Source organism: Corvus kubaryi, unplaced genomic scaffold (genome assembly GCF_017639235.1).
Source record: "Corvus kubaryi isolate FWS band 111438036 unplaced genomic scaffold, C.kubaryi_AGA036_p1.0 72, whole genome shotgun sequence".
In the NCBI taxonomy this organism is placed as follows: domain Eukaryota; kingdom Metazoa; phylum Chordata; class Aves; order Passeriformes; family Corvidae; genus Corvus; species Corvus kubaryi.
The window spans coordinates 1,757,910-1,785,322 of NW_024582060.1; the positions used below are offsets into that span (position 1 = coordinate 1,757,910).

The window sequence follows — 27,413 nt, forward strand, 5'->3', positions numbered from 1 at the left end:
GACTGGTGAAGGTTTTGGAGTACAAATTCTATGAGGAGTAGCTGGGGGAGCTGGGAATGTTTAGCCTGTAAAAGAGGCTCAGGGGAGAGCTCATCACTCTCTACAAGTACCTGAAAGGAGGCTGGAGCCAGGTGAGGGTCGGGCTCTTCTCCCAGGCAACAGCAACAGGACAAGCGGACATAGCCTCAAGCTGTGCCAGGGTAAGACAGGTTGGGCATCAGGAAGAATTTCTTCTCTGAAACTGTGGTCAGGTGTTGGAACGGACTGCCCAGGGAGGTGGTGGAATCACCATCCCTGGAGGTGTTCAAGAAATTACTGGATGTGGCACTCAGTTCTGTGGTCTGGTTGACAGGGTGGTGATCAGCTGAAGTTCGGACTTGGTGACCTTGCAGGTCTTTTCCAACCTTGAGAATTCTGTGAGTTGCTGCCCTGCCTTTGCTCAGCCTTTTCTATGCAAACCCTTTTTCCTGCAGATAATAAGGCTCTCTAAAACTCTGGTCACTTTTTTCGCTCTTGGACAGACTCCGTCCCTCTTTCCTGCACTGTGAAACAGAAATCTTGCCACTGAATTCTGCTGAGGCCCTTCCAAACCTGGGGAAAGTAAAAGGTTCATTTCACATCCATGGAGATGAAACAATGTTTGTTTGCTTTCTGACTGGGCTTAAGATCTCCTGGGTCCCTCGACAGGGCAGGTTTAACACGTATGACTTTAGGCATCAATTACACAAACAGTGTAATTGTTTGTTTTTACGCTTCCATTGCCATGAACACCAACCTTAATTTGTTTTTGACCCACTTCAACACCCAGAGCCCTATTTGCAGAGCTATTAAAGCACTGGCAACTCAGAGATATACATTTGTACAGATGGTTATTCCTCCTTAAGTGCTTTTGCCTTAACTGAATTACCTACCGTTTATTTTTTGTAATTTCCTCAATTTGCCAGGATCACTTTAATTTCTCAGAAGTGTTTGCAGCTCCTCCTGCTCTGGCACAATTTATGCTGGCCTTGGAGACGTTACTGGAAGTATTTAGCTCCCTGTAGAACTGGGCTTCAAACCTTCTCCCACCAGCACAAGGAAGCCAGCTACAGCTATTTTGAAATGTGCCTTCTCAACTATGTACAAACCAGAGGCCTCCAACCCTCGCCTTCCTTGGCTGTCGATGAAAAATAGGCAGAGAGAGAGGCAAAGAGTTTCTGAAATTAATGACAAACACAAGAGCCTTGTCTCGAGTGCTTCTCGCCCATCCACCGAGGCGGTCCCTCCTGGCAGAGTGAAAATGTGATTGATTTGCTGTGATTTCTGCTTGGGGTATTTGCTAACGTGGATTTATGGCCTTTTAATGATACAGCCACTTGCAAGTTAGACGGGTTGTTTTGGTTGCTGGTTTCGGTGCCTCTAGACTGAACTGCTTTGTGGGGCTCTGTCAGTCCCTTTTTTTTAAATGTAGGGATACTTTTGCCCCTTTCTTCCCGTTCCCGACGCTTGCAAAAGAGCTGGGAGAGACATCCAGTCCATTCCCTATCGCAGAGAGGATTTCACTGCTAAAAAAAACCCTTTAGTGTATTAAATATCCAGGAGTTCGGGGGTGGGGGGTTGTGGGTAGGGGTTTTGGGGGTAGGGGTTTTGAGGGTAGGGGTTTTGGGGGTTTTATCCCCCCCTCCCCGATGCGGGTTGTTATCCCGGCGCATCCCTGCGGGAGGCGCTCCTGCTCCACGGCGCGGGCGGGCCCGCAGCGCTCACCTGCGCCCCGCCCCGGGGGGCTCCGGGCACGGGGGATGCGGGTGGGGATGTGGGGTCTGCCCGGAGGGAGGGAAAGGAACGCGTTGTTCTGCTCCCGAGGGGACTTTGGGGGGTATCCGAGGTGTCCCCGGAGCGTGCGGGTGCGCTCCGCTGCGGGCTGCCGGCGCTGCCGTGTTTATTTTTCCAAGCAAGGCTGTCCAACAGGCTGCAGAGCTTATTTTTAAACCACCGCGGAGGGACTTTGCCAGCGGCCGGGCTCAGGCTGAGCAGCGGCAGGGCTGCCGAGCCCCAGCACCCGCAGGCAGGCTTTAGCCCATCATCCCTGTGCTAAACGCCCGGTTGTGTCATTTTCCCTTCAAGAGCTGGGAATTTCTCTGTGACTCTGCTAGGAGCTTCCCGTTCCTCGTGCTGTTCGTGGACGGACCTCGCGATTTCCTCTGCGGGTACATCCGGCAACAGCCATACCCCAAATATCCCTGGGGATCGCCTGTCTGCCCTTCTCACACCAGCCCACAGGAGACTCCCTCTTCTTCCCCTGTCCACACCGTGCTTGGATGTCTCTCCCACCCCTTCCACAGCTCACCACAGAGACAAGCAAAACAGGCAGTTGCCCACAGCCTTCTCCCGTGGGTCCCTGTGTAAACTTTGCAGCTTTGTTTTCCCTGGACTCACAGCCCTGTCATCACCCCCCCTCTTCCTGACCTTCTCACACTCCCCTCGAAAGTAGCCGTACCTTCCATCTCTTTCCTTGCTGCAGAGGCTCTAATGGCCCGAACCAACCCTCCCCCCACCGTCTATCTCTTCTCTCCCCACGCTGCAGCCTGCTCATGGAATGATGGACAAGCTAAAGGTTGAGAAAATACAGTCAAATGCCTTTCTTATCCTGTAATGACCAAGGGGGAGGACACAACCTGATAAAAATGACAAGCCAGGAGAATTGAGAGCCAGACCCTTCACCTGCCTGTCCCTCAGTGCACAGAAAACACTCAATAGACCTGCTGTGATTGCAACTGCTGCAAGCCTGGAAAGAAAGGAATTAAGGACTGAGCCAATTAGAGCTACAAGTTTCTGACCAAAGAAATGTCCTTCTGCTACCTGCAAAGAGACTAATTCAGAGACTTACACAGGAAGAAAACCTGAAGCAGGCTGATCATTTGGAGCTGGTGGAAAAGGCATCTGCAGCCCTGTGTTCTATGGCCAGAAGGGTTTGCTTAGCATCTGGCATCTGCATAGTCCCTCTGCAGTGAGAGAGGCTCACATGACAGATAGATCCAGCTGCTTGCTTGGGCCTATCTCTGTTTTCAACCACTTACTCTTACTCCTCTGTTTTTACTGGCATGATTTTTGACAGCAACCACTAGTGCTGGATCAGCCATTTCCTGACAGTGAGTGACCAGGAGGCAAACATTTCATTCTCTAAATTGCCCCAAAGGCAGTCTAAGGTGCTCTGCAGCAAACACTTGTGCTGCAAACAAAGCTCCATCCACCTCCCATTTAAACAAATTGAACCTGAAGAGGCCACAGGGAGAGGAAGATGGGGGAGATAACAGGCATAAGGCTTCAGGTATTGCTATGGCTGCTTGAAGGAACCGTAACAGAAACTTCCATGAATTTTCTGCTCTCCTTCTTTGCTCCTGAGTCTGGATGGAGACTGAAGTAGCCTCTTTTTGCCTCTTTATGTCTGTCCTACTCAGCCTCCCACCACCCTTGTGGCTGCCTCCACCTCTTCTATCTCAGATATTGAAGCTCTCTCAAGCTGGCGCTTTCTTCCCATGCCCACCAGCAGTACTTTGGGCAAAGAGCCCCAAGTTGTACCCTGTAGTCACCTGGTGCTCCTCAAGGCACTTGCCAGCTTTGAAAAGAATGGGCTGATCGTTTAGTCTTCTTGTTTCCCTCTATTCCCTTCCTGAAACCATGTTAAAGCAGGTTAAATGACCTTCAGTAGTCCCTTTATTTTCCTGTGCTGTAACCACCACAGAGATGGTACAAAACTGTGGTGGGAGGAGCGGCAGCACACACAAATCCTGTCTGTCAGGTGGTCTCGGTATCAAAACACAGCCCTGAGCTGGATGCAGCTGCTGTGGGGTTTGAGGAAGGGGGAACAGGGGACCTGTGTAGTGTCTTGGCCAGGTGACTCAGGCTTAACACTGTGCTAGCTCCTCAGATCAAACTGCCCTTTGCAGCCTGCTTTGAAGGTATTTCAGACTCCCTGATCACTCCAGGCTGAGTGATGTGAGACATCCCCCTGCACTGCATGTTCCAGATTAAAACCTCCCATGAAATCCGAGTATCCCCCATTCTTTTTAACAGGAAAAAAATTACAAAAAAAAAAAAAAAAAAAAGAAGAAGGAAAAATAACCCCCACAATACAGACAGGTTAAAAAATTTAATTATAGGCTATTTTCTGAAAGAGAAAGGCAAGAAAGCATTATATGTGATGTATTTGCCAACAAATGTGAGCAGGGAGCCAAGGTACTGGGGAAAAGGGAATAGACTGGCGGCAAAACCCTTGAAATACTGCTGCTAAAAGCCGAGTCTCACTGAAGCCCTGCAGCCAAATTTACCCAAAGCTTTGGAGCTGAATGGATTGATCTTTTATAACTGGTGTGGTCCAGCCTAAATTCCTCCTTTTTTGCACACCTGGAGTTAGAGAGGCGAGCATGCAGCTGGGTTTCTCACTTTGCACCTTCCTCCGAACTAAGGCGTGCTCTGAGGAAGAGCAGATTCCCAGCAGTAAAGCAGGCTGGCCCTCCCTCTGTCACCCTCACCAAGGCCCTAATATGGTGGGAACCCATCTGCTGCCAGAGGAAGCTTGGGAAGCCCGAGTCACCACACATGGCAATGCCCACTGCAAGGAGGGATCTAAGGAAGGCCACACCACTGGAGTCAGCCCCTCCGTGTGGTGCAGGTTCACGTTTAAACAGACATACATGATCAGGATGGAAAAGTTTCTGCCCTCTGCCCACCCCTGAGGTGGATACCTTCAGCAGAAGTGGGGCTGCTAAGCCAGTCCCAAATGCAGACATAGCCCTGCAGAGTCAAGGTTCACCTTTTTGAGGGCTGCATCTGAAGGTGCCTCAGACCTGTGTCATTTTGAACCCTTGGGATTTCTGTAGAAACCCGATTCTGCTGTAACCCCGAACAGCATCACACACTGGTGGCTCCAGGCACCCGGCCCCATCACAGCACAGTTGTGAAGCAAGTAAAGGGCCATGTGCACAACAGGAAAGCATGAAATTTCCTTTTCCTAGGAAGGCAATAACAAACTGGACACAACAGGTAGACTGGTTCCAGCAAGCATTTGGCAAATGGAAGCTCTAGCCCTGCAACTACTGCAGGTAATGAGGAGAAAGGAGGACTACAGGTAACAAAAAAATGGTTCAAGACCTTGAGAGACCACGTGCAGGAAGAGCTGAAAGCTCTCCTTCTGTGGTAAAAAAGGAAGGGGCATGGGTCAACCTGTGTGTTGAGGAGCTCAGCTCCTCCCACGATGGCTCTCTAATGACTAGCTTCACCTTGGCAGCAAAGAGGCTTATTTAGGGGAGAATCAACTCATGGCAAATAAAGATCCTCATCCATCCACATATAGCAAAGCTGAAAGATCAGGTTGCTGAGAGGGACGTGGCTTTGGGTCACTGGTTGGAAGCCATTCTGCTTGTTTGCAGCGATTCTCCTCAGCAGCATTGCATGTAAGGCATTTCCCAAGTCAGCATTTATAACCTGGCCATGATCAAAGCCTCCCCTGGGGACTTTAGTCTGAGCTGCGTATGCAACACCCATGGAGGAGGAGGGAGGGTGGCTCTGCTCTGGCTACTCCTCTAGTATAAAGCTCCTCCCAGGAGCTAATCTGCATCCAGGCCCAGGAAAGGTCAGCCTGAAAAAAAAGCATCAGAATGCTTCAGAGAAAGATGTTGGGGGTGTGAGCAGAGAGAGCTGGAGTAGAGACAGCTGTGGCTGAAAAGGGCTGGGGATGTGAGGCACTTCAACCCCCCCAGTGAGCAAGGGGTGTGTGTGGCTGGGTACTCACTGTTTCATTTCTGGGGTTTGTGCTGCTGCCTTCTGCAATGCACACATGTGTGGCTTGTTGTGATTTTATTTGTGTTCTGTGATGGGGTTTGTAGTGTGTTCGGTTTGGTTGGGTTTTTTTTCCTCTGGGATAACCAGAGTTGAAGTTGCAGCCTGTGAACTGTGGGCAATTTAACACAGGGCATGCAGGCTGTGCAGCCTGATACACTTCTGTAATAAGTGCATTTGCCTCCTGCTAAGGTGTTCTGGCCAAGGTCAGTGGAAATAAACACTATGGCCAGGCAGCTTGAGACAATTAACAGAAAGCATAAAGAGAGCCAATTGGCCCAGGCTGGTCAGATTAGGAAACAAAACAGTCTTTGCAAGTCTGTGGTGCAGAGGAGGAAGATGTCTTTCAGTAGGAACTTTTGTCAAGTCTTCCTTGGCTGATGCAAACCAGCATAATCGTACTGAAGTCAGGGAAAGATGCTGTTTGATCCTGGCTGCATGCTTAGGGTAGGTGTGCTTAAGGGATTTTCTGAATATATTTAGCAACCTGATTGAGATTTTTTGGTTTTTTTGGATGATGATGATGTTAAGAAAGTGAATCTGCTTGTCTAGAGACTATTTCTTGTGTAGTTTTAGTTTTTTGCCAAGGAGCTGGAAACCACAGAGGTCCAATTGAGCACTGTGGATATCCTCAGCAGTTCTTTACCAAGGTGAAAATCTCTCTGACAGGCTGAATAAGGCCCCATTTGCATGATGAGTTGGGCAACAAAGGCTGGTAGTGGAACCCCTTGAAACCAAAAGGTGTTTCCTATAAATGCCTGTGTTAACATGGCCTTGTGCGGGGGGATAGTTCTAATCAAGCTGGGTCTGGGAAGCCAGGATGTTTTTGACTTAACCTGAAATGTGTTTTGTCTTCCTTTTGACCAGAGGACAGGAAAAGACTTTGTAGTAAAAAAACTGCTGGCAACTGAGGCACCTCTTTTCTGGCTTTACGATCACTGTGCAACCAGGCTTAAATGTTCTGGGAGCAAGTTCCACCAGATTGTTTGCAGCCATGGTAGGTCCTGAAATAGCAGCCACCAGACCTATGACTGGTTCTTCGACCTAGCAGTGCTATTTTGGCAGCAGGCCCAGGGTTAAACATAACAAGAGTCATTTTCAGTCCTTGCTCTCTTGAAGGTCAGTGGCCCAAATGGTTGGATGTTTGTCTTAGCTGCTTCCGGACAAGGTCTGCATTTTGTAATGATAAGGCAAAATTCAGAGATCCTCGTGTTGGCAACCTCCTGCTGACTCTAATTGGAAAGCGTGTTTTTCCTGAATAAGGATGTCGGGATTTGGTCATTGGCAATTTTTAATTGTTTTGACTCTTTTGAGAGGAGGGATTTCTTGTGGGTGCTACAAAGGCTCACTGCTCCCTTCTACCTCCAGTCCATGACTTTCACAGGATGGTGCAGCTGACTCTTAGCTTTAAGCCCATTAAGCCTGGCTTACCAGAGTCATCCACTGCCAGGTGAGACTTTGACATCCGTTCATCTGCTCAGGTCACATGGAAGAAGCAGTCTCCCTCTTAGCAATCAGTCTGGCTCACTCTAGCTTGCCAAATGCCTTCTGAGATGAGCCTTGTCCTCTCTACAGCTGCCTTAGAAAGCTGTTAGAGAGGTCAGCCACAAATTGGTCCCATTTTTTCTGCCAGACCTCTTTGGCCTTGGCTTTCTCATCCGGTAGCATGGCACTGTATCTGCGAGGAGGACAAAAGTCAGTATCAGGCAGGAGACAAGGGGGCAGCTATTTCAGGAGCAGGAGCAGCACCGAAATGAAAAGGCAGGAGGCAGCAAGAGATTAACCCTTGCAGGACATGCCTAGGCCACGGAGAGTAACATGGTGTAAAGAGCCTGGAGCCCACTTGGGACAAGAAATACCACGGCCACATCAGCAGCTCCTGAATCCTGCAGCAGGAGGACAAACAGCTCCGTCTGCATAAGCTGGAGGCTCTCTGGGCAGCACCCAGTGACTAGTACAGAACAGACAGCACTGCTGCTGCTTTCAGACGTGCCCTGAGCTTGTCCAGACCGCTGGGAAATCAGAGTATTTGCTGTCTCCCTGGCCATGTGGGGACTTGGGATAGCCTTGAGGATTGGCACAGGATTTGGCAAACAGGCAAGAGCCGAGGAATGTGCAGGAAGACCCTGGGCATCATATCCAAAGTATTTTGGGAGTATTTTATTTCAGAGCTGTCCAGTTAATAGAAAAAGTGGTTAAGCACTCAAACTAAATGCTAATTGTTTTCCCGTGTTTCCCAGATGAGTCATGGCAAACACTGCAGCAAGCCAAATTTTGGCAGAAATAGACAAGGGATACAAAGACATACAATTGATTTCTCCCAAACTCAGAACCAGGTGGTGGAGGCAAGTTCACAAAGGATGGAAAAGGAGGATTACACTGAGGCATGGAGTTAAGAGAAAGGCACTTGAGAGCACAGGCAGAGGAGCCTCTGGGGTCCCTGTGTCCTGCCTTTGGAGAAGACACACAGAGGAGATTCCGGATTAACAAAGCCCAGCTCGTGTGGCAGAGGAGACTCGGGCCAAAACCCAAATGCAAGCAAGGGGAGCAAGCTGATGGTCTCCTTATGATTACTATGACTAGGTGAGAGAGGTGATGAACTTACTTTATGGAGTTGAGTGCAAGTTGTTTCAGGGTCCTCAGGTCAGCATTCATCCCTCCGATGGCCATGAACACCTCGTAGAAGTCATAGGAGACCCCCTTTGCCCCAAAGATAGGGGGATCATCGGGGCTGATCACAATGGGGTGCCCCTCAGCCATGAGATCAGCTGCGGGGTGACTCCTCAAGTCAGCTACCAGCAGCAGGACCTGGGTGGGGAAGAGTGGGAGACAACAACAACAACCACGCCAGGTTATTGCTACAGCTGGGTCACACTGCACACCTGCCTGTGTCAGTGTGCTCAGGGAGGGACAGCCTCCAGAGAGATGTTCAGAGTGTCCTCTGCTCTGAACTGCTGCAGGAGGAACCAGCTTGTCTCCATTGCCTATACAGAGAGATCAATTTCTTAAATAAATCACCTTCATCAAGGCCAGTGGGGTGAATAACTTGTGCTTATTTAGAACAATTGACTGTGAGCAATTCAGGAGCAATCTTTTGGTTACACATTTGCTGTAATGCTTAGCTCGTGGCATGTGGAGCTGGTATCCTTACGGCTCACACCAGTAAATCTCCACCCAAAGCATCCTTTCTGCTGCCCCCAGGGGACAATGGCACCATCCTAATGTGCTGCAGAAGAATTCCCACTAGTTATGAATTCTGCAAAACCAAGGACTTCCAGTTACAATCCCAGCTTCTCAGCCTCTGGCCCTCCTGGCTTTGAAGTATTTTCAATTATGTCTCTTAAGACACCTCTGTGGCTCTGGGCCTCATCTCCACTAGGGAGGACTGCCTTCCCAAGTTCCTCTGAATAGGAATTTAATTTTCTTTTTTGCTGACTGGCATTACAAGCCTTATATATACTCACAGTGTGTGTGCCTGCGTAGCAAACTGAGGTATAAGGTGGTGCAAAGGAAACTAAGCCAGCCTGTCTGCATCAAAACTCGTAGGTGGCACCCAGCTGACCCTCACAGTTATGGTAAACCCCTTTCCAGTGACCCAGCCACAAGACCTAAGCTTTTAACAACATACCTGGTTGGAGATGGGACAGACTTCTACAGGAATATCCTTCTTCAGAGATAAACTTTTGGCTACTGGGTGTTTAGTGAGAGCAAGTCCATGGCCAATCCTGCTGGTATTCAGTAGCAATGCATCCAGCACATTATTGTCAACAGAGGTGCCCTGCCAGTCTGAGCAGAGACAGATAAGAGTCACTGCAGTGCTGTGAGGAAATAAAACTTCTCAAACTGCTAGATGATTTTGTTAATAGATGTCCCACTTGTGAGGTGAGAGGGTTGCTCATGCTCAGAGTTTCCACTTGCGTTTTCAGTGAAACGGGGATCTAAATCTGCCCCGGATACGGCCCAGCATAGAGATACCCACTCATCTCACCTGGCTTTGGATGTTTACAGTATTGCTCTTACAGCTGAGCTAATTATGCTGGACTCCATTAATTGTCAATGGAGAGAAGGGATAATTATTGGCCTGTGCATTAGGATGAGATGTATTGTGGCTTACAAGTGCTTGCTCCTGCCTGTGGCTATAAAGGGAGCCCAGGGTAACCAACCACACTTTTTCTCTAGATGTCAACGTGCAACACACAAGGTACAAGTTAGACATGGCTCTCACACGTGGTCAGGATAAATCCCACCCCCCCAGACTGAATAATACGTTGCCAATAATAACACATTGCCCCAGGAATGAATGGTACATCAGTTACTTTGATGAGCCTGTTCAGTTAAGCCTCAAGCCTGGCTCAAACGTTATTTCACCTTAAAATGTAAAATAATGGCTGGGGCACTCTGCTGCTGTTGTGGATGAGAAGTGAGTGCAGTTCCAAGGAGGAAATGGCTACCAGCAATAACTCTTACACGTGACTCCTTGTCACACCAGGTCAAAGATGCTGAGCAATGTGACACCTACAGTCAAAAGCAGGGAGTAGGTAAGGAAGGGGTCCTGTGGGAATGCCACAGCTCCAAACTGATATGGGGAGAAGCATAGGGGAAACTGGTTATGCACACATGTATACACACACAAACCCTATAGACACAGCCAGCAAGCAAGCCAGGCTTGCTTCTGCTCTTTGCAAGACTTCAGTCTTGCCTCTGCAAGCAGTAACAAGGCTTGAGTCCTCATGCTTACCAGTCTCCCCAGCATGGAAGAAGTACGGCAAGTTGACCCCCATGGAATATGGGATGGTCAGGGCATCCTTCAGGTCCCATAAAGAATGACCTTCATCCTCATTACCAACCTGGGGGAAGGCAAAAAGGTATTTTTGAGCATGCTTGGGAAGATGGAGGGACTTGCAGCCCTAATAAATGAGGTGCCAGCTGTGCTGAAATTACAATGCTGTGGGGTAGGGAGCTGATTCTTTCAGGGGATTTTGTCAATTACACCGAACAAAATCCCGAGCTGGAGGATTTGCAATTCATTAATGCTGATTTCAGTGTGGCAGCGCAGGTTCTGGCTCTGGTATACAACACATGCCATGGTATATATGTGGTTGTAACACCAGGGGTTCATGTGAAGCCCCAGAAGAAATACAGTTACCAGGTCGAAGCCTGCCAGGGTGTCTGGGAAGCGGGCTCTGAGTGCCATGGCAGTGACGATGGCTTCTTTAATCTGGGAAACATTCAGCATCCTAGAGAGCAAGAGAGAGAAAGTGCTGCAGAAGCTGACTCCCATGGGCCTGCCTTGTCGGGGTTTGAGTTGTGAAATGGGGCCCCCAGGGGCATTTCCAAAATGCAAGTTGCTCCTGAAGCTGACAACCAGCTTCAGGTCTCTAGAGGAACGGCAGTAGAAAATTGATGTTATGAAAGGAAACCCATGAATGACCAGGAAATGCCTGGCTAGACCCTGCTGTCACTTGAGTTGAGGCATGCTTGTCTAACTCACTGGCTTTCCCACTTACCAAGCAGGGACGGGAACACAGCAGTGTGGAGAGAAAATGTTTAGTTGTTTTTCTTTCCTCCCGACTGTTTTGTTGGGAGGTGAGACAGTAACTGCATTTCAAGAGAGTTTTACATTTAGGTTTCTTCCAGCCCTATCAGACTTAAACTTCTCAGTGCATTTTGCAGACTGTGTCCATACCCCAAGCTGGCCAGAGAGGCAAGCCAGCTCTGAACTGGAAAGCTCATTGTGCCAAACCAGAGACTGCTGAGAGGTCTGCTCTCCTTGCTGAGCATCACCTCACATGACTTCATGGCATCTGGCTGACTTGGAGAGCAGCCTTGTGCCCGCCTACCCGGGCAGCAGCACGAACATCCCGTACACAGGCTGCCGGGGAGCAGCGCCTGCAGGGTCCCACGGGGAGCTCTGCCACACCGAGTGCCCATACTCGGGCACTGCTGTCACTGCTGTCCCTGCACGGAGTGGGAGTGAGTCCAGCCTCAGGAAGAGAGCGGGCACGGCTTGGACACGCACACAGGCAGCCCTGCCCTGGCTCATTCCCGCTGCCAGGGCTCACGGACGCTCCTCTGGCGCTCACCCTGCTCGCTTCGCACGTACACAGACTTATATAGATGAGTTCTCACCCTCAGCCTTTTACACATGCCAGGGAATGCTTCAGGAGTCAACACCCCGGGTCTATGAATGCACATGGACATTGCCAACCAACTGTGGCACTCCAGCCCAGCCCTCAGCGCTGCTTCTCCCGGCCCGGTCCTCCCTCTGCCTGCCTCCGACATGGCACAGGCGCTCTTAGCCATGCTCAGCCTCTACCTGTGCGCTGCAAATACAATCTTGGCTCCAACAAAGTCTGGGTGCTCCTTCACAAACTGCCTGGTCACTTCCCGGTAGGTTGCCACAGACCACGATTTGTTGTGCCGGGTGCCATCCAGCTCATACACCTGCAGCATGAACAGCACGTGACAAGCAGTGGTTAGAAGAGGTGTTTTACGGGAAGGTGGGAGAAATGAACTGACAAAAACCTTGGGAGAAGCAAAGTGCTATGGTCCTGAGAGCAGGGCAGGAAAACAAAAGCAGTAAAATCTGTGCAGAACATTTTCTTCTCCAAGCCTTTACAAGCTGGCAAGAACCAAGGAATGGTTTTCCTCCCTCCCATGTGATATGAGTTTCTCCATGTTCAGATGTGGCAAGCAAGCGCCCTTGAGTACCCAGCCGAGACCGTGACCTCTTACTCGTGTCTGTATCAAATGCTGGAGTGTTTTGTCCAGCTGTCTGGCGGCTCACACACGCTCTGTGCCTTGCAGTGGCAGTCTGTCAGCCGAGGCAGCCCCAAGGCACGCGATGGCTGAGCTCCATAAGCTACCAGCTGAGCTGGGCTTCTGCTCCCCTCCGCCAGAGGTTTGCTTCATGACCTTGAGTCAGTCATTTAGTCTTGCCATGCTTTCCCAGGTCTCTGGCTGCAAACTGGGAAAAGGAATCCTTTTGGCATGCTCTCTCTCATCAACTTGCTCTGGAGGTTCCTCACTACCAGGGCTGTTCTCAGGGCTTTTCTCAGGGCTTTTTCAGCCTGATTTCAGCTGATTTTTCGGCCTGATTTCAGCAGGGGTGGAGACCCTGAATGCCCCCACTGATATGAACCCACAAAGGCCCTGCCTGGAGTCACTCACAGACAGTGGCTGAAACCACTCCATCGGTTCTCCTCTCACCCTTCTCACCATTCTTTTCTCTGTCACCTTTCTCCTCCAGCCTTCAACTGCTCCACTTTACCCCTAACTTCTTCTCTGGAGCTGTCCCGTGCAAGGATGCCCCTTGCAAAGCCCCGCACCCCGTCACAACAGGGTGTCCCCCCTGCAGGCACCAGCAGCCGTGGGGCAGCTGCAGATGCTCAGAGGGAATTTTCCCCAGCTGCAGCCCATGGGAATGTGAGACTTTACACAGCTGAATGTGCAAACACAGCTGGGCTTAGGGGGCTTTTCCACAATGTTTGCTGTTTCGCACTAAATCCCAGTTTTCATTTACTTTACCTCAGGGGCCGCTTCTGGCAGGCTTTGCTGCAAGGAGAGCTTTTGCAGTGTCAGCGCTGCTGTCCGAGCTTCGTGGAGGATCTCCAGCCACACGAGCATCTTGCTATTCCCATCACACCCTGCTCACCTTGACTTTCACCACGAAGCATTACCTGCCCTCTCACCCCGGCTTCAGCCTAGCTGTGTCCCCTCGCTGCCCACACTGCCCTCCATCCCAGCGTGGTGCGGCTCCTGGCGTTCCCTGCCGTGGTGCCCGGGCTGCAGGCAGCCTGCCTGGAGCTCACAGCACATCAGCTGCCGGCTGCGAGCGAGCCCCAGGGCTCTGCAGGCTCCCACGGCCACCGCCAGCATCAGGAGCTGGATGGGAAGCGGATCTTCCCTGCCAAGCCTCTCTTCAAAGGGACTTACCACCGTGTCTAAGGGCTGATGGAAAAGGCAGGGTATTTTCCAGTCAGGCCCACGCACTTGTACCATGGCAGATACTCTTGGCCTGGAAACCTGGGTGGCCTGAGGGGATGCCAGCGCTCGCACTGCCTCACAGCACAGGCATTTTGACACTGCTGTTGTTTTCTCTCTCCAGGTATCCCAAAGACAGGTGGCGGCTGAGTTCTGAGCAACCGGCTCACGGCAACCCCCAGCAAAGTAAGACACACGTAAACTTTGTGGCCTTCTCCACACCCCTTTTTTTTTCCCCCCCTTTGCAATACATCCTTCTCCTCTCAGGCACGACAGAGCAGTGGCCTGCAGCCCTGACACTGAGTCCTATCTTGCTGTGGGGCCAGCCCAAGCTGCAGCAGGGCAGGGTCAGCAGCCCCGCTCCCCAGCTGCTAGGACAAAGCCAGATCAGCCTCCAAACCTGTGACAGCACCTGCCTGTCTGCTGGCGGGGTGGCTGTGGAGGCCTGCCCAGCAGCAGCAGTGGTTGCTGGGGCACAGATATTCCTCTGCAGCTGTCTGGAGCCCACCAGCTATGGCATGCATGGGCTGTGAGCTAAGGAAGCTGCTGGCAGGCACGCTCAGGAGCTGGGATGCCAGCAGGACATCAGCATAGCTGGTGCATCCGCTGGATGCCGTGGGGCCAGCAGCAAGCTGCCACCTGCATTCCCAGGCACGAACCACCGCCACCTGGTCCTTCAGGTGCTGCCGGAGGGACCTCGCACAGCAGCTCCAGTCCCGTTGTAGTGGACTGCTGAGAACATGGGTGGTGAGGACCAGCAGACCCAGAGTGTTTGCTTTGGTAAGTCATCTGCCCCTCTGACAGAGCTCCCACCCCCATGGAGTCCTGCGTGGAGCTGGGCTGGAGAATTGTATGGGAAAGGCATGTCTGCAGTGACAAAACTGTCACTGGGAAAGTGGGAACACGTATTGGTGTGGTCTGCTGGTGCCTGGGGAGGCGTTAGGGCAGAGTAGATTTGTAGGACAATCTGACCAGCTCTGGGTGACACGCAGGGAGAAACGCCTGAACCATTACCAGCAGATTTTGGTGTTAGTAGCAATGAAAGGAGCAGTTCATACTTCAGACACACAGCTAAATTTTTAAGTTGTCTGCAAATTGTGGAAGGTTGTGTTTTTCCAATTGATTAACTCGCCTGTTCAGAGCAATCATTCTGAAATAAGCCGAGGGTTTAAAATGACATAAACTATTCCAGAATAAGTCTCTATTCAAGACAGGAAACTTGTTCAGAATAGCTGCCACAGAACACGTGATTCTGGTGCAGACAAAACTGAGCTGCATCTTCCCAATGAGCAAGGTTTTGACACAGCTCCCAGTCTCACTGTACACTGTAGTTTTGTGCTGGTGTCACAGCAGGTATCTCCCTTAGCCATTAAGAACAAAGAATCCCTCACTTTCAAGCCCTTCCCTATGCAAATCTCCAAGAAAGACTTTTGAATATGATCAAGGTTTTCCAGCATCCTTAGAAGGGCAGGTAGGCAAACATCCAAAAACTAAATTCAAGATAGGGCTTGAGAAAGGTTATGGAGAAAAAGGGATTTAAAAGACTACTAGAGAAGCCAAACCCCACGTACCGCGGGCAGGATAGCTCTTATCTCGACATACTGTATGTTATCTTCATAGAGCTCCAGCAGCCCCTGGTAGAAATAGGCCTTGAACACAGGTGCATAGCAGATAAGTCCAGAGGCAGTGAGAAAGATTTCTTCAAATCTTTTCCAAATGAAAGCCTGAGAAGGGTAGGCCAGCTCAGGGGCATCTGTCACCAGGGTCAGGTTTCTCAGCAAGCTATAGAAAAGGGAGAAGAGAAGGAATGAGGAGAACAAACAGAGCCTGTTGGCACTGCAATACAACAGGCATAACAGCGACTGGTGCAATGAGGAAGCATTCGGGTCATTTTTCTGCCACCTGTATTTACTCCTCTAATGGCTGGCACAGAATTCATATGGTACACATTGAGCTATAAGCAGGGTAGGAGTAGGTGTTTAAGACCTGCCCCTCCCTTTCTCAAGGGCAAAATCTTGAGGAGGAATAGAGTTACAAAAGCAAGTATGGTGCTTTTGTATCAATTACGCTCTGCTGCCCAGGGTATCCCTAATCTGAAAGCAGGCATGCACATTACTCCTGCAGACAACATATTTTCCCAAGAATCTTCAATGCACATAAAATGTTACACCTGACCCTCTGTTCAGCACCTAAAAGGCAGACTGAGTTTGCAGGAGATGCCATGGGCTGGGCCACCACCAACCTGCCTACTGAGCCCGTAAGTTGTCCTGGTACCTTTCTATTGTCAGAGTATGCCATCTGAAAAAGGCAAGGGGAAAACAATTCCGAATCAGAAATCATTTTTCCCCACCAGTGAGAACAAACCTGATGCCCTGCCTGCCTTGCTGATAGCTACTTCAGGGAAACAGCTGATAGGAATCTCAGTCCTGGCTTTTCCTTGGCATGACAGAAATGTATTTATTCCTCCATACACTCAGCTGGCACATAAGCCTCTTTCGGAAGTCCAGAGAGACAGTGGGTTGTTTTATCAAGCAGAGTTTAAGGGAATCAGTAAATCACAAGATTATGTAATTGTGGGTGACAGCTTGCATTTAGGACAGGGTGAACATCTGTGCCACACCACCACCCTCTGGCAAGCTGATAGCCTTCATCCCACCTGAAGCCTTGCCTCTGGCAAAAGCCCCCCTTCTTCCACCTGAAGAGTAGCTCATAATAAATTTCTCATACCAGTGGGCAAAGTCTAAATGGCAATGCAGGGGTGATTCACTTCATTCCTGGGTGGAGAAATGGAAGCCATCACAGCACCTACAGATCGGTTTTCTTGCTGGCACAGTGCTTATCTCGTGTCAGGGACTAAGCAAGTTTAGGTAGAAGTACTTTCAGCCATGCTTCAGCTTTCATCTGAGTATATTGTTTCCCCTCAAGAACAGCTACTGATCTTTAATAATGTTTCCTGTTTGATGTCTTGGCCCGCATCCTCGTGCAGTGCTCTGCTCTGTTATACGGGAGGTGTGGCTTTGATTTGTGATCTTATTATCTTCATCCAGGACACTGGATGGAATTAAACCCCCACAGCCCCCCTACAGACGTAAAATGTGATCTGGTCCAAATTCATAAACTAAGACATGCTGGGCAGATATGCCTTTTGAATCCCTCCATCCTGCCCATAAAACAGAGCCCATTCCCCCAGGATTTGCCTGCTCTTTCACTCTCTAAGGATTCTCTTCCAGGGGCTGCAGTTTCATTTCTCCCTCACTCTGTTAATTTCTTTGCCAGGAACAAACCTGTACCTAAAGAGATGCTCCTGCTGTTAAGGATGAGATTTTAAATGCTCAGCAGTCAGGAAAATTCAGAGTTAAGGTTTCCACAGCAACTTGGGCTCTGCCTTCCCATGCATTACAATGGGGGCTTTGGTGCCATTATCACAGGACACTGGGCAACCCCAACCACTGCTCAGTAATCCATGCAACCGGAGAAGACCGAGCCGGACCACGGAAGGGGCGGGCAGCGAGAGCACGCAGCGGTGGGAGACACCGCGGCATCGCCCCAGAAACCAGGAAGGCAGGAGCCGGGAGCATCTTGGAAGGCGCTGATCCAGCTGCCCGAGCTGCGGAGAGGGAGGCAGCCTCCGGCAGAAAGGGTGTGCTGCTGCTCACCGGGGAGGTTTCGTGTGGGAAGAGCTGGGGAAAAGAGATTTTTCCCCTTCCCTCCTGGCCGAAGGGCAGCTCCCCTCCAGCTCCGCACGCCGGCGGAGAGCACCTGCCCGGAGCCGGGAGCCGAGCGGGGCTGCTCCCGCCGGCGCTGCGAGCACCGAGGGAAAAACCTCCCCGTGGATCAAAAGGCCGTGCAAGCCCGTTCTCGCCACTCCAGGCAGCTCTGTTTCAGATAAGGATGGGTGGTTAGTCAGGCTCCCACCACCTTCTCCCCTTGTCCTGTGAGAACTCGGCTCCTCCAGCGATGCGCGCACGCAGGGCTCCGCTCCCTGCCTTTAAATCTGGCTGTACAAACTCGTGGTTGTTTACTTAGCCTGTGCTCTTGGGCTAGAAACAGCAATAAATCCCCACAACACCCTGCTCCTAAAAGCACATAAATCAAATTGTGCTCCTCTTTATAATCCCCTTCCCTTTGAGACTGATTATTGATCCTTACAACTGTTGAAGATTTATTGCATAATAGTGATCCATCCTTGATAACCAGATAATCTCCTAAGGATTCGGGGGTTTTTGTCATCAGTAGCTCATGCAGATGAACCAATGCTTCATAAATACTTTTTTTTTTTTTTTTGCTTCTTTTCTGGAATGGGCCTTTGCCAGTGATCAGGTGCAGACTACAAATAGCCTTCCATGTCATGTCATATATGCACTGAACAATGCTATTGCAATGCATATGCCCAAAGGGGCACAGCTAAAATGACCAGCCAAGGATTATTTATTTTCTGCTGTGGGTTTGCTTTCTCTTTTCCTGGTTTTCTTCCCCCGTTTTCCTTTCCTGTGCTATATAATACAGAAGTGAAAGGTTTTGTTGCCTTGTTTTTAAAGGGATTCTTTTTCCTGCTTCTCTTTCTGTTCTCGATGGGTAATTATGCCCCTCTCCTCACCGTAGTATCTAAATGTCTTCCAGTGGTGCATTAAATAGTGTGACTAACATCTGTCACATGTGGTTCATTCGCTTTCTCTAGCTCTCTCTCATCCCCTCCTCTTCTCCCCAGGGGGAGACTTGTAGAGGGAGCGGAGTGCTTTGTTTCTGTAGTGGGTTTTTATTCCCTTTTTTCCCCTCGTAATGCACACACTGCCCTATTTTTCTGTGAGATAAGGCAGTCAGAGGACACAGAGGGGAAGGTGATGGCGGCCCGGGCAGCCGCCAGCGCCCAGGGGAGTTGTCCCTGCAGCCTCGGCCGTGGTGTCAGCTCCCTCACAGATGACTTCATCCTGGTGATAGAGAGCTCTGCTGGGCACAGCCTCAATCCTTGGGCTGCTGGCGGGGGGTGTGCGGTGGTATTTTACAAATATCTGGAATGTCAATGCTGCTTCCCTAAATATCCGGGGGCATGCTCTTGCTTTAGAGATGGTAGCCATTACGTTGCCTCTTGAGGGAAAGAATGACATTCTCCTGTATCGTAATTGATTGTGAAGAAAATAAGTGAGGATTGGTTTTCCTTTTAAGTATGAAAGCAAAATTCCCTTCCTTTCGCTGTCCCTTGGCCCACGGTCTCCTGGCTCTCCTAACAGCATCCTTTTGGAAGCTTACCAGTAACACAATACTCCAGGGTCTTGGCCCATGAGATGTGTGTTTTGAATAGGAATGATTAGACTTTCTCTTGAGGGAAACAAATAAAAGGAGTCCCTTCCAAAGCACACACACATATGTATATGTACCTAAAAATGCAAACAGCACAAACTATGCAGATTCCCCTTTCTTCCACCCCTTCCTGGTCAGAAATGCTGTAAGGTGAAAGAGGTGTAGTGTCTCAGAAACATTTCCATTGTTCCTTCACATTTTGCTGATCCACCCTGTCTTGCATGAGAGCCCTTCCCTGCTGCCATATTCCCTTGACACTTCCTTGAAACCACCCAACTATCCATCCGTTCTTTCCTCTGACATCTGCTTTCTCTCAGCTTGTCAGTGCTCAAGGGCAAAGAGGAGTGCAGGATAGAGGTAGCCTGGGATGCACATGTTCAAGAGACTGGGAGAGTTTCCAGAAACTGAGAAGCAGAACAGATTGGGGCCTATTCCTGGCTAGAGACCTATTTCCAGACGGCCAAAAACATTCCTAACCCCTAGACTAGTACCCAGGGATTAGATGAAAATAGGAGGGGAAGTGCCTCAGTGTGGCTGCTGTTGGTGTGTTTGCACATTATGTGCAATGGCTCCTCTGTGATTTTGTGGTGATGAACACGGAAGGAGAAGAAATGAAGGACAACATACTCAAATGGGTAAGTGAGCCCCCAGGATGCGAGAGATCCAAGTTTGTACTTGGCTCAGGCACACGTCTGCTGAGGAAAATCACTTCCTTGGCCTCTACTTTGGTTTCCCCTCCACATTTGGGAAGACCCTTGCAGCAGGGCTCTGTCTTGTGCCCTGTGCAGTGCCTGCCACTCTGAAGTCCTGCTCTGACTTGTGGCCACTAAACATTGTCAGACAAACACAAAAGAAGAGGAATGTGGCAATACTGCCTCTGGAAACAAGTGTTTCCACACAGGAGCAGAGGGAAGCACACAGTGCACAGCTCCAGTCACCCAGGTGTACAGGATGCCCTGGCCTTAAGCCTCTGCCAGAAAGTCACGGAATCACGAAAATCACGCCATGGAAACACAACTGAAACCAAGTGCAATGAAGGGTTGCTCCTAAGACAGTTCTAAATGCCCAGTGCAATCGCTTGGGCTTTAAGGAAGTGAAGCTGTTTCAAAATCCAATCTCTTGCACATGATTTATGGGTCTCCTGGTGAGGCTGAAGAGAGCTGGCGCTGTCATCTTTCCTTCCTCATCACTCCCAGCAGAAATGGAAGGGAGCTAATGGAGAACCAGTTTTCTCTTTGGAAGACAGAGATGAGTGACTTCTCACTGGATATTATTTCGTCCATCACGTGTCAAGGCAGTTGAGCCTCAGGATACAAAAGGTCAAGAGCCCAGGGTCTGGCATCACTTTCTCCTTCCCTCTGGACCTCCATAAGAGAGGGATGGTGGATGCCCTCAAGAGTCAGACCCCTCTGCCCTGCCCATTGCTGGTTTTGGGGAGGGAAGGCAATACCATGCCACGAGTCTGGAAGCTTCAGCTTCTCAACCTGACCTTCTTCCCAGATCTGCAGGGAGGGGATACCAGCTCACTAAGAGTTAAAAGGTCTCTCTTTAAGAGCACAAAACCTCACTGAAGAGCACTGCAGTAAAACCCACCAAGTTTCACTTCGGGAATGCAGGAATTAGGGTCATCTGCACTGCCTTAATCCAGCCCTCTCCTTGTGTGTTGGCATGGCAATACTGTCTGTCATTACATGACACCCCACACTCTTTTTTTTCCTGCAGGACCCCAGCCCCCGGAGCACCACGGACAGCAGTGCCCTCTGAATGGATGGCTACTCAATATTTTCCTTTGTCCTCATCGCTCAGTGTCTGCCTTCATGCATTATTTAGCGTGCTCTCTCCAGCCCCCCACACACCGCGGCAGAACTGCAGGCTTCCTCTTGGCCTTTTCAGCGGGGCTTTGTCCCGGGATCAATGGCCCCTGGATGGGGAGATAGGATTCTGTCTTCCCATCACCACTGGCTGGAGGGGGAGCCAGGCTCTTGCCAGCCACCTGTAAGTGATTAAATGCTAGGTGGTTCAGAACAGCCTGGTCCTGATAAAAGGCAGGAGGGTGAGTGATGCTCTGGGGAGTTGTGTGAGCTCCTGGACATCTGCAGGAGCCTTGCCTGTAAGGGCAGAAGCTCTGTTAGCAGGAGGGTGTTTGGGGGGAAGGAGCCCTACCAGGCAGGGCTCCTGTGCCCAGGAGGGTGAGCTGCAGTTCCTGGTGCCTGAGGGTCCTGTTGGGAAGGAATGCCTTGTGCTTCCAGGTGCTGGGTGCCAGTGGGGTTTCAAAGGCAGTCCTCAGAAAACAAGTTTGGTGTTTGGAGGGAGAGCTGGGTTGGGTTTTATTTCGGGAAGTTTGAGGGTTTTTTGCCAGTGCAGTAATTAACATAAGTCGTTTGCCCAACTTCTTGCTCTGAATGAAAACAATTACTTTGCAAATGACTTTTGAGCTGTTGGGGAGAGCCTGTTCTTCAGCTCCTGGCTTCCTCATCCAGTTTTTGCATACCTCACTGGATGAGGCACCATGCAGCCCTGTCCCACATTGAGAGTCCATCCAGCCAGGTTGCTGAGGTGGGGACAGGTCTCATAAATCTACTTAAACCACTGTCCCCAGCATGTCAGTGTGCACAGAAGAATTCAGTTCTTAAGGTCCCTGACTCTGGTGTACTTAAAGCAGCAGCCATCAAGCTCTTATACTGCTGTTTGCTTTTTCATGTGCACAGCCCTAAACGGAGTTCCTCACTTCCAGAGCAGCAAGCAAACGGGAAAGCTGGACCAGGATGACCCTGCTGGCTACACACAATGCTGCCGTGGAGCACCAACCCCTCTTCACTCACCCTCTGTCAAACTCGGTCACGTTGCTCAGCTGTCTCCGGTAGGTCTCCAGCAGAAGCCACTGGGAGCACTGGGCCGGCAGAGGGTGGGGAGGGCTCGGCTTGGAGAAGCGGAAGCGCACGGAGCCCGTGTGGGTGAAGCAGATGTAGCAGTCAGGGAGGTAGGAGGCATTGTACACCAGCCAGCCCACGCTCAGCATGGCGTAGTCGTGCAGGTGGAGGACAGCACCTGGTGGGGGACAAGGACATCCTGATAAGTCCAGGCGGCTGGGGAGAAGGTTTGACGTGATAACAGTTTGTTTGCCCATCCAGGGGCATCTGGAAATGCTTCTAGAAGGCTGTGAGTGATCTCTCCCAGCAAGGACTGCACGGCTGCTCTGCCTCCCCCAGGCTGGAGGATGTGGCCCCCTCCACATCAGACACTGGGCAGGCAGAGCGTGACAGCTCCCTGGGAGCACAGGGAGGGGGGAAATCAATAGGGAGCTCTGCTTCTCCACTGGGATGGAAAATGCTCCGAGTTATTAAAGGTCTTTCAGACAGACTTTGCTGTGAGCTGGCTCCGGCTGCACTGATTTAAAGAGGAACTCTCACAGTAGGCAGCAGTTTACAAGGCGTGCTGGCTAAAGCACACCTGAAGCAAAGCTCTGTTTGGATCCCAGCTTCAATTTTTGTGTCTAGTCTGTGTCTCTTCTTTCAGCTCTCTGAACTCTGGCATACACCAAAATCGCAGACCATGTTACACTGGGGAATTGCACTCAGATGCAGAAGTACAATTTTATTCTGTGCTTTACCAAAAGCATGCTCGCTTACGTTGTGCATCTGCTGCTGGCCAGCATGAAGGGCCTCTGGGACACTCTGTTATTGTGCAGTATGTTGGCAACTGCCAGTCTTCCTGGCACAGGAAGCATCCTCTGCATGCTCACCTTCCTTATCATTTCATTTTGCTGAAATCTCTCCTTTTCCAAAGACTCCTGATGTTATCGGTGCTTGAACTAAGCTTCACCTTTGTAAAGGGAAGATACTGTGAGAGCTGAAGTCTTAGAGATGTATTTTATTAGTCTAGGGGAGACCTCTTAGTCAAAACAGCTTTGATGCCCTTAGGGGTAAAGGGAGACCATGAACAGCAAGACCAAGACACAAGACTGGTATATATTTGACATTAGATTAGGTTCAAGACTGTAATTTATAGTGGACTAATCTAATATGGACTCGAATGTCTGTGATCTCCCACTAGAGAGGGTCTGGCTGTAAAGATACTGAGGAGCTGTGGTTGCAGCTCCCAGCAGAGCTGGTGCACCAGACTGGGCATGCTGCAGCTGTCTGACCCTCCTCTGGCTGCCAATGTCACCTTCTTCCCGATGTGAACAGCAACAGGAATTACAATAGTGCTTGAAACAACAGGAACTCCCCGGGGCTCAAGTCCTACTCAAACAGCTATGAGGATGTGATCTTGGCCCTGAAAGCTTATGGCCCTTGCAAAGATTCCAAGAACCCATTTTAACATCACCTGGATTGAAGAGTGTTAATTATTTGTTTTGACTCCCACTTGGTATCAGTGACACTGGAGGTGAAGAGGGGCATTTTAAATTCCTAACTGTTCAATTCAGCCATGAAAGGATGACAGCATTTCTGACATACTAATCATTTATGGTAACAGATCAGGATGCTGCAAGACAGGGATCTGCATCCCACAGCAGAGACAGTGAGGGAGAAGTTGGGAAGATTGGATGGGGCCCTGAGCAATCTGGCCTTTAACACTTCCAGGGATGGGCATCCACAACTTCTCTGGGCAAGCTGTGCCAGTGCCTCATTACCCTCTGAGTAAAGACTTTCTTCCTAAACTCTAATCTAAATCTCTCCTCTTTTAGTTCAATGCTGTTCCCCCTGGCTGTGTCACTATCTGCCCATGTAAAAAGTTGCTCCTCTCCCTTTTACAAGCCCACCTTAAGTGCTGGAGGTACAGAGGCTTTAGCTTGTACACAACAAGCAAAGAAACTTCCAGTGCTAGAGGTAGCCCCTTTCTCCTCTAGTGCCCCCAGACTTTCCAGTAGACTTCCAGGTCTGCCACAGAACCACCTGCAGAAACACTTTTTGGGGGATACAACACTTTTGGCTAAGACAGAGAATAACACAAGGTTGGTAGCCTGTTTGTGGAATGTATATGTGGGAAAAAGAGAGGCCCTGGCTGGAACATGCTGAGTAAATGGGGATGTCTGCTATTTCTTGTTGTCTTTGCTTCCTCTGCCCCTTCTCCACTCTTGAAAGACTTAAAGGATCCATATTGTAAGTTAAACCAAAAGCCACAATTGCTGGAAATGGGTATTCATCCAATCCATCCCCCTCTTCCTCTCTCCCCCTACCCCGCCCCTGAGCTCAGAGTCAGGGCTTTTCCTGGAACCCAATGAGCACAATTTACAGCTCTCATAAGCTTGTCTCCCACATCTCGTGTTTTGTCCCAGCTCAGAAAGCAAAAGGTGAGAAAGGATGAGTAAGATGAGACTCCTTAAGCCAAGCCTACCTTTTGGCATGCGCTTTAAGATGCTGAACACCGTGCTCTGATCAATGAGCCTCTTTGCCCGGAAGAAGTGCATGCTTGGCGGAAACTGTCCCGTAGTTATGGCTGCTTCCACTTCCTTCTTCTTGAGGTTTACGAGCTTAGTGCTGAGCTGCTGCTCCTGCCTACTCAGCACCAAGTTGCCACCTGTCTGATGGGCTTTCTCCTCCTGCATCAGGGAGTCCCGGTCCTTCCAGAGAGGGGTGGGAAGGCAGAGGGAAGCCAGACTCAGGAGAAGGTATGCCAGCCTTATGCCTTGCCCAGATGGAGGTTTCATCTTAGAGCTGCACCTTGACAGGGAGAAAAGACTGAAGCGTTAGCAGAGGTCAGGAGGTGACACCTCAGCAATGGGATGTGAAGCTGTTGGCCCATCCTGCAGGAAATAGGGGGTTAATGGGATGCTCAGTACTGGCAGGAGCACCTGGTACCAGTGTCCCCTGAATTTAGGGCTCACTCCCTATGTATCAGCACACTCCCTATGGCTGGGTAGGGTGAAGAGAAATTGCTCCTTGGATCAGATTAGCACATCAAGGCAAAGGTCTAGCCCTGGAATGGGGGATCGGTGGCATCAGGACTCTGCTTGCCAGCTGGGATGGAGTCCCCAGTGAATAAGGGATGCTGGTGCCAAGGTGCTGGCTGTGCTGACAGTAAGGAGCTTGGCTTGAGCTAATCAGATCCCGATTCCCTCCAGTCAAGAGAAGATCCTGTTGCACCCTTTTAGTATATATCAGCTATGGGCAGAAAACCCCAAGGCTTCCTCTGCAGGAACAGAGGTGTGTCCTTTCCTTGCAATCCCAGAAGAAAGAAGATGGAAGTGAGACCATGGGAGTAGTAAGAGATCAGAGGAGACAGGCACATGTGTACTCTGCGAGCCCTCCCTGCCCCCAAAAAGCACAACTGCAACACCAGGCTTTAGTGACCCTCCACGCCAATCTCTCCAGAGCAAAGCAGGCTGGAGAAAGGCTCAACATTTTGAAATAATCCTATGCGAATTACACAGAAAGGCCCTGCTTGTGCATGTGTCTTCTGCTTCCAGCCTCTCCTCCACCTGTGGCCCAGGAGGACATCCTCATGCCCTTTAGTTGGTCCCAGGGGATGAAGGCGTGCTGGGGCAGCCAACAGAGCAGGGGTGGATGCAGCCCCATATCAGGCCTGGCTCTGGGCTTAGAAAAGGAAACACCCTAAAGAAAGTGTTATCTTATCCGTGGTGAGACTGACTCACTTACTGTTGACTCTGCTCCTGCTGGCATCCAGAGCTCATCCAGCAGCTGCTGCCCGAGGGAGCGGCTCTCTCCCTCGCCAGCCAGCACTGTCCGGCACGGGTCAGCAGCAGGGTCCGACCCTGCAGCGAGGCACACCGAGTTCCTCTTCCTGTGCTGCCGCCCCGGCTCGCCCAGCTTTTATTTCTCCCCAGCTGGGCTGCTTCATGAATATATAAGGAGGAGGAGGAGGCAGGGGAGGTCATGAGAAAGTGGGACACGGGCGCTGAAGGGAGCCGAGCTGGGAACCGTGCTGCCAAAAAAGCGGGGTCGCTCAGGAGAACCCCCCAGCTCCTGCACGGGGTGGGCTCTTTAACCCATCGCTGCCTGCCAGCGAGGGCATCGGGGCTCGTCTGTGCAGCCGTCCCGAGATCCCTGGCACACGCACGCGGCTTTTAGATCAGTATCCTGGGAGCAGCGCTTCGGCACGCATTCCTGCTGCAGGGAGCTCTTCAACCCCGCTCCCTGTCCCAGGAAAACGCACAGGCTTGGATACCCCACCCGATACAGGGCGCCGTGCGCTCCGTGCCGGCGGCGCTGCAAACTCGCCTTACGAATGCTCTTGGAGCTGAGAAAGCAGCCATTTGTACAAGCACCTTCAAATGGTCCTGCCCAGTCTCTGCCAGCTTCGGGAATGGGGCAGACATCGATCCAGCCGGCTGCCCTGAGACACGCGGGGCTAAGCTCGAGCCTGGGAAGTCACTCAGCTGGAGGGGGGGGATGGACTTATTTTAAAAAAAAAAAAAAAAAAACAACAAACCCCAAAACCAAAAACTGAACCACAACAAATACAGTAATTTCAGCGTTTTATTTCACACAGTTCAACAGACTGAGTTTTAAACTACTTAAAACAGATGTTACATAAACAGCTTCCAGGGGAGAACAAAGTCCAGTTGGTTTAATTTAGTCAAAAAATTTAATTTTAAATATTAGTAAAAAAAAGAAAGATCTTGTAAGTTAAGAAAGGTTGTTTTTGAGGCAGAGACAGAAGAGTCTGGTCAATAATATGTTAAATTTCATTAGCTGGCACTACTACAACAGACTGAAAACAAGGTGTCCAGGCTGCCCACCCTCCCTGAGTGTCCCAGCTGGACACCTGCCAGCTTCTCCTCCTCTCCTGGTCCCTTCACTCTCTGCTGTCACTGAGATCAGTCCCAGCAACCATGCAGGGATCAGTCAGGGATCCCAAATACTCTCTAAACCCTGTCCAGAGGGTGGCTGTGCCCCTTGCCTGCCCCTCAGCAGGATGGGGTATTCCTTGAGTCTCTAGATGAGCCTGCTCCCAAAGGGAGATCAGAGGAGTGGAAAGATGACCCAAATATGCTCAGCAGCAACTATTGGTTGATGAAAGCAGCTTGAGGGTGGGAGGTATGAGGAGGGAAGCCCATGGAGAGAAAAGGGATGGTTCAGTAGGGACGAGAGTTCCACCTCCAAATACATTCAAGGGAGCAATGTAAGTGAAGGAAGGGAATTGCTCTAATTTTCTTGTAGTAATAACGCCTAGCATTAGTTCCATGAAACCAAACTCAGCCCAGGCATTTGGAAAACTGGGTCTGTAGTGAGCAATTGGGTGCAAGAGACAGGTTCCCACTGTGGAGCACTGAGGGGGCTTAAAGTGCCGTGTGAGGGATCTCAAATAGCTTACAGCCAGGCAGGGGTCTTGGAAATGCCTGCCAGGGGGCC

At 50.4% G+C, this 27,413-nt stretch overlaps 1 protein-coding gene across 2 annotated transcripts; it reads right to left on the reverse strand.

Moving 5' to 3' along the window:
• Window positions 1-4,114: 4,114 nt before the first annotated feature.
• On the reverse strand, window positions 4,115-25,862 carry ADA2 (adenosine deaminase 2). Of its 2 annotated transcripts, none has more exons than XM_042050146.1 (10): window positions 25,698-25,862; window positions 24,436-24,761; window positions 21,921-22,146; window positions 15,372-15,582; window positions 12,134-12,261; window positions 10,964-11,054; window positions 10,556-10,664; window positions 9,446-9,603; window positions 8,423-8,625; window positions 4,115-7,495 (listed from the first exon to the last, which is right to left on the reverse strand). In XM_042050146.1, the coding sequence occupies exons 1-10, from the start codon at window positions 25,730-25,732 to the stop codon at window positions 7,387-7,389; spliced, it is 1,596 nt and encodes a 531-aa protein (XP_041906080.1). In that variant the 5' UTR covers window positions 25,733-25,862; the 3' UTR covers window positions 4,115-7,386. The 2 variants fall into 2 exon arrangements, with proteins under 2 accessions (XP_041906080.1, XP_041906081.1); XM_042050147.1 differs by having other exon boundaries at window positions 25,694-25,862.
• Window positions 25,863-27,413: the final 1,551 nt, after the last annotated feature.

Excerpts from the sequence above, each read along its gene's own strand:
- ADA2 (XM_042050146.1), bottom strand. The coding sequence starts at position 25,732 with ATGAGCTCTGGATGCCAGCAGGAGCAGAGTCAACA. Across the intron at positions 15,583-21,920 it reads GTGACCGAGTTTGACAGAGG|CTTGCTGAGAAACCTGACCC; the intron begins GTGAGTGAAGAG and ends CCTTTTCTATAG. Across the intron at positions 11,055-12,133 it reads ATTGTATTTGCAGCGCACAG|GATGCTGAATGTTTCCCAGA; the intron begins GTAGAGGCTGAG and ends CTTGCTCTCTAG.